Source organism: Pipistrellus kuhlii, unplaced genomic scaffold (assembly GCF_014108245.1).
Source record: "Pipistrellus kuhlii isolate mPipKuh1 unplaced genomic scaffold, mPipKuh1.p scaffold_m20_p_30, whole genome shotgun sequence".
In the NCBI taxonomy this organism is placed as follows: Eukaryota; Metazoa; Chordata; class Mammalia; order Chiroptera; family Vespertilionidae; genus Pipistrellus; species Pipistrellus kuhlii.
Window position 1 is genome coordinate 4799660 of NW_023425530.1, and position 10069 is coordinate 4809728.

General features: G+C 53.4%; 1 protein-coding gene across 3 annotated transcripts; it reads right to left on the reverse strand.

Annotated features, from left to right (window-relative positions):
- Positions 1-1651: 1651 nt before the first annotated feature.
- KEAP1 (kelch like ECH associated protein 1) lies at positions 1652-9731 on the reverse strand. 3 transcript variants are annotated; one of them, XM_036459578.2, is made up of 6 exons: positions 9598-9731; positions 6901-7586; positions 4441-5126; positions 3001-3206; positions 2546-2722; positions 1652-2389 (listed from the first exon to the last, which is right to left on the reverse strand). In XM_036459578.2, the coding sequence occupies exons 2-6, from the start codon at positions 7537-7539 to the stop codon at positions 2223-2225; spliced, it is 1875 nt and encodes a 624-aa protein (XP_036315471.1). In that variant the 5' UTR covers positions 7540-7586; positions 9598-9731; the 3' UTR covers positions 1652-2222. The 3 variants fall into 3 exon arrangements, with proteins under 3 accessions (XP_036315471.1, XP_036315470.1, XP_036315472.1); XM_036459577.2 differs by lacking the exon at positions 9598-9731 and adding an exon at positions 9193-9290; XM_036459579.2 differs by lacking the exons at positions 3001-3206; positions 9598-9731 and having other exon boundaries at positions 6901-8918.
- Positions 9732-10069: the final 338 nt, after the last annotated feature.

Consider the following 10069-nt stretch of genomic DNA (forward strand, 5'->3'; position numbering starts at 1 on the left):
CTGTCTGGGAGGGTAAGGATTTTTATTTTAAAGTTGTTTGGGGATTTGGGAAATGAATGTAAATACCTTTGTTGGTCCAGTTGTTCTCATAAATTAGTACACAGTAGGTGTCAAAGTACCATTTTTGCAGATAAGAAACTTCACCTAACTGCTGATACAAAAATTGCTTTACAAAATCAGCTAAACCTGACCTCAAGACCTGGGATCTAATCTCTCTGAAAGGAAACTCAACTCTGGGGTAAGTGGCATGGCTTCTAGCAACTGCATTATATGTAAATCTCTAGATCACTGTTTTTTGGAACTTTCACTACTATGCACATTGACCCAATGGGAGCTCTTTAGTATCCATTCTCACAAGCACAGTGGTAGGGTGTGTTGTGGCTGAGAATGGCTGCTTTAGTGTACTCACAGGTCGAATCTGAACTCCACCACTTAGTGGTCATGTGACCTTGGGCAAGTCACTTCTCCAAACCTGTTTCTCATCTGTAAAGTATATAGGCTATGCTTCCTAGTTCAAAGCATGTACCTTGGTTGCTGGCACATCCCCAGTGAGAAATCAAATCTGGGATCCTTCAATCCGCAGGCCAAAGCTCTATCCACGATTCAAACCAGTTAGGGCCCAAAGCACTATTTGACAAATGAGTCTAAACACTTAAAAATACTAAAAGGCTATCCAGGTATTAAGTTTACAATTCCTCGTCCTCCTCTATTCATTCAGTGCAGCCAGCATAGATGTATTTCCTTGTTCCATAAAAACCTTGGACCAGGACTAGAGAATTGAGCACAACTAATGTAGCCTTCAGGTGAATTAAGTGAGTGATGCCACAGATGGGAGGTGTGAGGTTTTCCCTGGAATCAATGTTTCCTCTCTAAGATACTTGGAAGAACCTGTGAGTTCCCCAATATAGGCAGACCTTGTTTTAATGTGCTTCCTTCATTGTGCTTCCCTGGCATTGCATTTTTTTTTTATTTTTTTTTATTTTTTACAAATTGAAGGCAGGATGCTCCACCAGCACAGCAGTGACTCCCTTTGTGTGGTGGTCTGGAACCAAACCCACGATATCTCAGGCATGCCTATAGTAGAGATCTCAGGCATGCCTATAGTAGAGACCTTACTTCATTTTATTTTCTCCACCCCCACAAAATGAATAGAGTTGATTGACAGAAGATCCAGAACACATACTGCCTTCACACTTATTGTACAAGAGACCAGGATATTGAGTCCTTCGTCTAAGAAAATTCCCCCAAACCCCTTTTTTATTACAGGCAGTTCAATAAAAGAAAAGAAAAAAGAAAAAGGTTCAGTCTGTGTTAAGTGCACTAAAATGACCAGATAGGTTTTCACCATATTTGGAAAGCATGTTGGGGATGGTTTTCCTTAAAGCAGAAACTGTGTGCACATATGAAATTAACCTCTCAGGGCCCTGGGAGATGTGTCAGGAATTAGGTCATTGTCTTCAAAGCTGCCCAAAGTGATAAAGTGAGCCCTGTGTGTCTTGCCTACGGGAGAAAGATGCCCTACATATCAAAGGCAATGGGCAGAGATAACAAACTGGTTTCAAATCTAGGAACTAAATCAAAGACTCGAGTGAATTTCAGGAGAAGAGTCTTTTCTGTCCTCAGGTTCAGGATCTTGAGCCGAGAGTTCAGGTAGAAGACACTAGTTAGTTTGTTTTTTATTTTCATTGGAAAGTTACAGGGTTATTTATCAACAAAATGACTGTCCAGGACAAAAATATCCAGTGGTTTCTATGTACAGGAGCATCTTGGGGTCCCCACCTCCTGCAGGGACTCATCCCAAAGGCCTCAGGTGGCTCCTTCCCAGTCCTCTAGGAGCCAATCACAGAGACACAGGGGACAAAAACCAGCCTGACCTCAGGACTTGCTTTCACCCCAAAGGGAGGTGGCGTCTGCTGGTGTGGGACCCAGGCCTTGGGAGAGTGGATGGCAGGTTCTTTCCCAGGAGCCCAGCCTTCTGGGCACCCCATCCCACCACCTGCCCCAGGCACTCTCTTGGACATTCCTGGGACTCTTCTGACAGGCTCATGGGTTCCCACTCTGGTCTTTTCTCTTTCAGGTAGTCCTTCTAACACTAGGGCATCCGAGCCTCGCATCCTGGTGGGCAAACATTTGCTCTGTTGCTTTTCTTTTGTTCCTGTTTTTGTACAAAAATTACAATATTCTTGATGGGACCATTTTTTGCCCAAGAAAACCAAAGTGGTTCAACAGGTACAGTTCTGCTGGTCGATCTGCTTCCGGCAGGGCTCCATGGTAACAGCGACGCCCACACCACTCCGGCCGGATGTCATGCAGGTAACCTCGCTCCAGGTGTCCGTGTCGGGGTCATAACACTCCACGCTGTCCAGGAATGTGTGGCCGTCGTAGCCCCCTGAGGAAGAGCAGAGGAGATGGTCATTGCTTCCAAGGGCAAGGGGAAAAAAGGAGAAACCACAAGAAGCCTTCCTATGTGACCGGAGCCAGCCCCCCAAAGACGAGGCTCATTGATTCATCTTCTCTACGCAGGTCCCCACCCCCTGGGCCTCACCGAGAACATAGATTCTCCCCTGGTGCACAGTGATCCCCAGGGCACTTCGCCGATGCTTCATGGGAGCCACGAAAGTCCACGTTTCTGTCTCCACGTTGTAGCACTCCACACTGTTCAGCTGATCCTGACCATCGTAGCCCCCAGCAGCATAAATACAGTTGTGCAGGACACAGACTCCTAAACCACAACACGAAGAGAGGGTGACTCCAGGGCCTGGCCTGGGGGGCCCCAGCCACCACCACCTTGGGAGGCCCTTCCCTCCTCCCTCTCCCAAAGGACCCTTCCGAAACTAAGCCAGGAAAGAGGAACTTGGATTCTGTCAGAATCTAGCTCTCCTGTGTGTGCCACAGGGTGATTCAAATGGAACAACGGGCTTCACTCAGGCCTGGCCAAGTTTCACTCCGGCGGCTGGGAAGGTGATCCTCCATGGCCCCCTCCCCTCAGCTCCCACCCACCTGCCCCACTTCGGATGGTATTCATGGGTGTGATCATTCGCCACTCATCTCTCTCTGGATAGTAACATTCGGCTGAGTTGAGGCGGTTCGTCCCGTCAAAGCCCCCAACGGCATAGAGCAGCCGGTTGAGAACAGCCACTCCCACCCCGATTCTTCGAGACAGCATTGGGGCCACCAAGTGCCACTCATCACGCTCCGGCTCGTACCTGCAAGGGCACAATAACAAAGACAGCAGCAGTCACAGCTGTCCTCCAAGGAACACTTCCTAAAGCCCAATGTTCTGCTAGGTCTAGCTCTTTAATCCTCACGATTGTTCTCCAAGGTGCAAGTTACCAGTAGCTCCAATTTCCAGATAAGGAAACTGAGGTTCATAGCTGTCATGTGCTCATTTACACACACACACACCTGCTGGACCCTGGTGGCTTCATCATACCACTTCCAAGCCCTGTGCTGAGTCTTACGTGTGCTGTCTCACCAATGCCCCAGTCTAGTGGGCAAGGGTTCCTCATAATTGTCACCTCTCTTCAAAGATAAGATGGAGGCACTAAGGGGCTAAGTGGTACCTCAGAGACATAAAAAAAGTGGAGCTGGGGTCTGACTCAGCCCTCTCGGACACCAGAACCCCAATTCTAACAATTAGGCTACCTCTCAGGATGTTTCTTCTTAAAGTGTGATCTCAGAGAGGGGCCTAGGCAACTCCAGTTCATGCCTGTGCTCCTGGAATAATTAATAGTGTCCGGTTTTCCTCCGTCCAAAGAAATAGCCTATTAAGGGTGATGCATCATCCCATCATCCTAGTTGCACACCATAGGCATTAGAAACCTCTGAGGTATTTGTTTAAAATTTCCACTTCCCAGCCTTGCTCCAAACCCACCACTAATGTCAGACCTCCACAGCTCCAACAGCAGGCTGGGAAGTTCAACAAGTTCTCCAGGTGAGAACTATATCCTGGATCACACTTCAGGAAGAAGAGAAGGTGGAGGACTAAATTATGCAAAAGTCAAAAGTCCAGTATGTTTGGCCTCAAACATAGAGTCACTATGCACAGCAGTGCAGGCTGTGCACTGCACAAGGGCACCACATCTAAGAGGGCACTTCCCACATACCAGACCGCAGACATCTATTACAACAGTTTTGGGCTGACAACAGTGAGGGATTACATTTTAACAAAATTAGCATATTACATCAATTTCAAACTGATGGAACTTTTCCACATCTGCACAAAGGAGCTGTATGGTTTTTGTGATGGTCCAGACACACCATCCAAGGTCACCACTGTCAACCTCCCACGAGTTTAGCTTTCATTTGAGGTTTCTACTACCTGAAAGCAGGCTGTAGAGATAAGCACTCAACAATAGGAGGAATCCCTAAATGCCAATGGCTTGGGACCTGTGAGCTGGAGAACCCTCTTAGCCCACCCCTTCTGGCCCTGCTACTCACCTCTCCACGCTGTTGTGGTGGATGCATCCATGGGAGCCACCAACGGCATAGATGTGCCCATCGATGACCCCTACCCCAATTCGGTTGCGTGGGACACTCATGGGGGCACAAGGTGACCACTGGTTGGTCATGGGGTTGTAGCAGTCCAGGGCGTTGGAGTCGGTGTTGCCATCAGGCGAGTTGTTCCGGCCGCCCACGGCATACAGCAGCCCTCCCACCACACAGCCTGCCAGGCCACTCCGAGGCACCTGCAGGTCTGCCAACCGGAGCCATGTGCCATCGGTGGGGTTATAGGCCTCCAGGTAGCTGAGTGACTGGCGGAAATAGCCACCAGCAGTGTAGATGAGCCGGCCCACCTTGGGCGCCCGGCAGGGCATCACCTGTGTGGGCTTGTGCAGGGTGAGCTCCTGGAAGATCTTGACCAGGTAATCCTTGCAGCTGGAGTCTGACTTCAAGATCTCACACTTCTGCAGCTGCATCTGCAGGAAGTGGGGCGTCAGCGAGTGGCAGCGCACGGCCCGCAGCAGCGCCTGCACATAGAAGCGTCGGTGCTCACAGTCGTACTTGACCCAGTTGATACAGGCATGGAAGACCTCCGACTCGCAGCGCACATTCAGATCATCTCGGCTGATGAGGGTCACCAGTTGGCAGTGGGACAGGTTGAAGAACTCCTCTTGCTTGGCCACCTGCAAGGGTGTTAGTGTGACAGGCTGACTCCTGTGTCTCCCCTCAATGCCCAAACTGGAGTGTGACCTCGGACAAGTGACTCAACCTGCCTCTGACAATCTGTGTCCTCATCTGTAAAGTGGGAATTTGAATAGTATGAACTCATTGGTTGTGAGGACTAAATGAATTAATGAGGCAGGTAGTATATAAGTACTCAGGTAAACGGGCAAAGACACAATGTACCATGTATCTTTTTGTATCATTTTTTTGTTTGAACTATAAGAACATTACCTTTAAAAAAAAAATTTTATTGATTGATTTTTAGAGAGAGAGGAAGACATTGATTTGTTGCTTGGCTTATTTATGCATTCATTCACTGATTGGTTCTTGTATGTGCCCTGACAGGGATCAAACCCACAATCTTGGCATATGGGGACAATGCTCTAACCAACTGAGCTACCTGGCCATGGCTACCTTTTTTTTAAAATGATATTACTTTTTCAAAAAGGCTTATTTACTAAAAAGGAAAAAATAGCCCTTGCCAGTTTGGCTCAGTGGATAGAGCAGTGGCCTGCAGACTGAAAAGTCCCAGGTTCAATTCCAGTCAAGGACACATGCCCAGGTTTGGGGCTCAATCCTCAGTAGAGGGCATGCAGGAAGCAGCTGATCAATGATTCTCTCATCATGGATGTTTCCAGCTCTCTCTCCTCTCCCTTTCGCTTAGAAATCAATAAAAATGTTTTTAAAGGAAAAAATAATAGCAATAGAATATTCTAGAAAAAAAAAAAAAGTGCAGGCTCTGAAGAAAGCAACCTGAATTGTAATTCTGGCTCCCTACTTTCTAACTAGATGACTTTGGGCAGATATCTGAAACATTCCATGCCTACGTTATCCTCCTCTATAAAGGGGATTATATCAGTAGCTCATAATGGGGCTGCTCCTAGGACATACAGGGCCCTGGGCAAATCCTTCCTGTCAGGCACTGGTCAATAAAAATAGACCCCACATCAGCAGGTTACCACTGTTCAGGTGCTCCTTCAACAAACACAGTGCAGGGCAGTGGAAAGCCTCTCCACAGACTGCCTTTCTGGAAGCTGTGAGTCCTAGGCCTACTGCCAGATCCTTGGGACAACTGGTCAACCCCACAGTGTAGAGGAAAGAAGAGAAATGGTGACCAAAGTAGTGTCTACCCCAGCTGGTCCCAGCCACTGAAGGAGGATTTTGAATACTTTTTAGAAAAGCCCTCCAAAGCATACTTCCTCTTGGGATAGTTAAGAAGAAGATTCAGTGATTTAAAGGATGGAAATCACTTAGAACAGAGGCTGACCCACAGCAAAGACTCAAGCATTTTCTATTTCTGCTTTCACAACTTCCTCCACTTAAAAATGAAAACGAAACCAAGAACATGGGATGACACTACGTGGACCAAAGAAAACACGTCTAAGGGTCACATTTGCAGTCAGCAGCATGTCATGGGTCCTCAATAAATATTTGCTGACTGTGCCCTGCTCTGCACACACCAGGGTTGAGCTGCTGTCATGTTTGCTGCACCCTATCCCCACTCTGGACCCAAGAAACCAGGGAGCCCAGCTACCCATGAAGGTCTCACTGGCCTCAGCTGTTTCCAGAGTGGCCCTAGATGTGTAGACTAGAAGCTCAGAGCTCCGCTCTTCTCCAGCTGCTTGCCTTCACCCTTCATATCTCAAGGCAAAGAGTGATTGATTGACCACCCCTGGTCCCTGGTCCCTCTGATACCACCCCAAGCCTCGCTCCACGTCCCATCCCCTCGCTCACCTCCCCGAAGTGCATGTAGATGTACTCTCGGGCACGCTGGTGAAGCTCAGCACAGCCGATCTGCTCAGCGAAGTTGGCGATGCCGATGGCATTGCTGGGGTCCAGCTGCTGTACCAGAAAGTCACTGCAGGCTCGGACAACACTGTCGATCTGGTACATGACGGCACCGTTCATGACATGGAGCACGCACTTCTCACCCATGGAGATAGAGGCTGTATAGGCAAACTCGATGAGGCGCTCCATGACCTTGGGATGGATGCCCTCGATGGACACCACCTCCATACCCTGCTCCCGCAGCCCATTGGTGAACATGGCCTTGAAGACAGGGCTGGAGGAGGCCAGAACCACCTTGTGGGCCATGAACTGTGCAGCCGGTGCATCCTGGTACTTGACCTGAAGTGTGACATCGCACAGCTGCTGGCTGAGCCGCAGCTCGTTCATGATTCCGAAGGCCTGCTTGGTGTGGTCCTCCAGTGTGTAGCTGAAAGTGCGGTTGCCATGCTGGGAGGGTGTCACCTCAGCCTTGCACTCGGTGGAGGCGTACATCACTGTGTCCCCTGGACCCTCAGGGCGCTGCGACCTCAGGGGCAGAAATCGGGTGTGGACCCCAGCCCCGCTAGGCCTGGGTTCCGGCTGCATGGGGTTCCAGGTGACAAGGGACAACACCACCACTGACACTCAGGGGCCTGGAGGAGGGAGAGCACAGGGCTGGGGGCAGGGCCTGGGGCCAGGCCTCCTTTTTAAAAACAAAGTGACTCCTAGACCAGTTTTCCTTGACAAGCCCAGGTGTAGCAGCATCCATTTGTTCTTGCTAAATGTCCCATAGCCTCAGCAGCCCACAGGTCCGTCTTAAAACATGTCAGATGATGTCCCTCCCCTGCTCATAACCTCCCCACAGCTCCCTAGAGCATGAGTAAAACCAAATGGCCTGCAAAGCCCTCCACAGTCAGCCCCTGTCCTCTTCCCTTTGCTCACTCTGTTCCAGCGGGTTATTGGCCCTTCCCTTCCTAGATCATGTCCAGCTCACTGTTTCATTCATTGCACCAACATTTATTGAGCAGCTACTGTGTGTCAGGCACTGTTCTAGGCACCGAGGACATAGCAGTGACAAAGACAGACATAAACTGTGCTGGAGTTGACACACCTGGGGAGGTAATGGCCATAAATACAATAAACAAGACTTGAGTAGAAACTGGAGTCATGAAGGAAATGAAAACAGCATTGACAGTGTGACCTGGGGGCAGTTACTTTAGATTGGTGGTCCAGGCCTCTGTTAGAGCTGAGACAAAAAGAGTGAATATATGAAAGCAGGTGGGGAAAAAGGGGAGTTAGTTTCTCAGGTGAGGGAACAGCAATGCAAAGGCTCAAAGGCAGAATGAGAGAGACAACCTGGAGAATCAGGGAAGAATGACATGACGGATAATGACAGATAAAGGAGTGTTTTCTGGACTCTGGAAAGCCAGGGCATGAGTTGTGCTTTGAAAGGTCCTGCTTGGGAGACCTGCAAGAGGCTCCCCGGGGTTCTCCATCTTATCTTTCTGGGGCTCAGCTCAGATTCACCTCCTGTTTTTATTTCCATTACAGCCTTGTCAAGAGCTGAAACGAGCTGCTTGGCTTGCAGAAGGTGGCCCATCGCTCTGACCCTCAGCCCCAGCGCTTGAGAAGGCAGGGAGCCCTGTGTAGGTCAGGGTTACACCACCTTCTCCTGTGCCTCCCCCGCGTCCAGCTGGAACGTGACAATGCGCAGGGGTCAGCAAGCTGAGGCTGGCCGGCTGCCCACTCCACTGTGACTGCGGGGCCACCTCCTCCATGCTTCCGTTCCCACTGGGCCCAGGGCGCCGCCGGGCACTGCCCCCCGGCCAAGGCCTCTGGCCTGTCTCTCGGTCCGTGGCCCATCGGTCCACGGTGCCCCCGGGCCCTGGGCCCTCACAAATGCGGGGGGGCCAGGGGGCCGGGAAGGAACTGCGCATGCCCCGCAGGAGCCGCCACCAGAGCCCAGAGAAGGAAGTGACCCCATCGCGGCCTCCCGACTGCCTACCCCCGGGCGCAGATCAAGGCCCCCAACGCCCCGGGGTCCCCGCGCCTCGGTCGGAGCGCCTCTCCCGGGCAACCCCGCGAGCGGCGCCGTCCAACCAAAGGAGAGGACTCGAGCCGCGCCCTCCTGGCCCGCCGCCGGGCCGCGGGGACCCCGAGCGCCCGGGTCAGCGGGGCCGCGCCTCCCGGCCCCCCGCACGGCAGCAGGGCGCTCCCGGCCCGCCGCGCCCTCCGCCCCGGCGCAGGCCGCTCACTCACCCCGCCATGGCCGCGCTCGGGCTCCGCCTCCGTCGCCCAGGCCCGGGCGCCTCCATCGCAGCACGGGGGGAGGCGGCGCGCGGTCACCGTGACTAAGCAGAGCGGGCGGCGGCCGTGTCAGAATAAAAGTCCCCGCGGCCGGGCCGGCCCCGGGCCGCCGCCTCCTCCCCTCCCCTCCCCTCCCCATCCCACCCCCGCCCGCCGCCGCCGCTGCCGAGCTGCACGTCCCCAGGCGGCGGCCCGGGCGCATGGCCATCCCCGCGGCCGGCGGCGGGCGAGGGGCCGCAGCCCTCGGCGCACCCCGCCGCGTGGTCAGCGCCGCGGGGACGGGAGTTGCCGGCTCGAGGCCGGGCGAGCCCCGCCGGCACCCGGACACCCTCCCCGTGGCCGCTGCGGGCGCCTCACCTCGGCCCCCGCGAGGCCTCTAGCGCTCGCCGCGGGCGGGGATGCCCGGCACGTGGCGGCGGCTCCGGGCGCGGCGATGGCACCCGAGCTCCGAGGGGTGGCGGCTCCCACCCAACCTTCACCGTCGGGGCCCAGGAACCCGTCCGCTGTCGGGGGACCTCGGCTCCGGGTCTGCCGCGCCGCGGCTGTCGGGTTGAGGCAGGACTGAGGACGCCCGGGAGGGAGGCGGGGAGAGGGCGCGGCAGGGAAGGAGCGGAGATCCCCCGCCCTCCCCTCAGGTGCCTGGGGCGCCGGGACAGGCGCGGGCATCGGCCTGGCGCCCGGACAGGCGCGGGCATCTGCCCGGCGCGGGTCCCCGTTACCCCTTCACACCTCTCCTTCCTCGCCCCGCTTCGTCGTCTGAGCGCGGAGCTGCTTTCCAACACCGGCCCTTCTCCCTGTAACTAGGCCCTGCGGCTGAAGGATCCAGCTA

Excerpts from the sequence above, each read along its gene's own strand:
- KEAP1 (XM_036459578.2), bottom strand. The coding sequence starts at position 7,539 with ATGCAGCCGGAACCCAGGCCTAGCGGGGCTGGGGTCCACACCCGATTT. Across the intron at positions 5,127-6,900 it reads TCTACATGCACTTCGGGGAG|GTGGCCAAGCAAGAGGAGTT; the intron begins GTGAGCGAGGGG and ends ACACCCTTGCAG. Across the intron at positions 3,207-4,440 it reads CACCACAACAGCGTGGAGAG|GTACGAGCCGGAGCGTGATG; the intron begins GTGAGTAGCAGG and ends GTGCCCTTGCAG.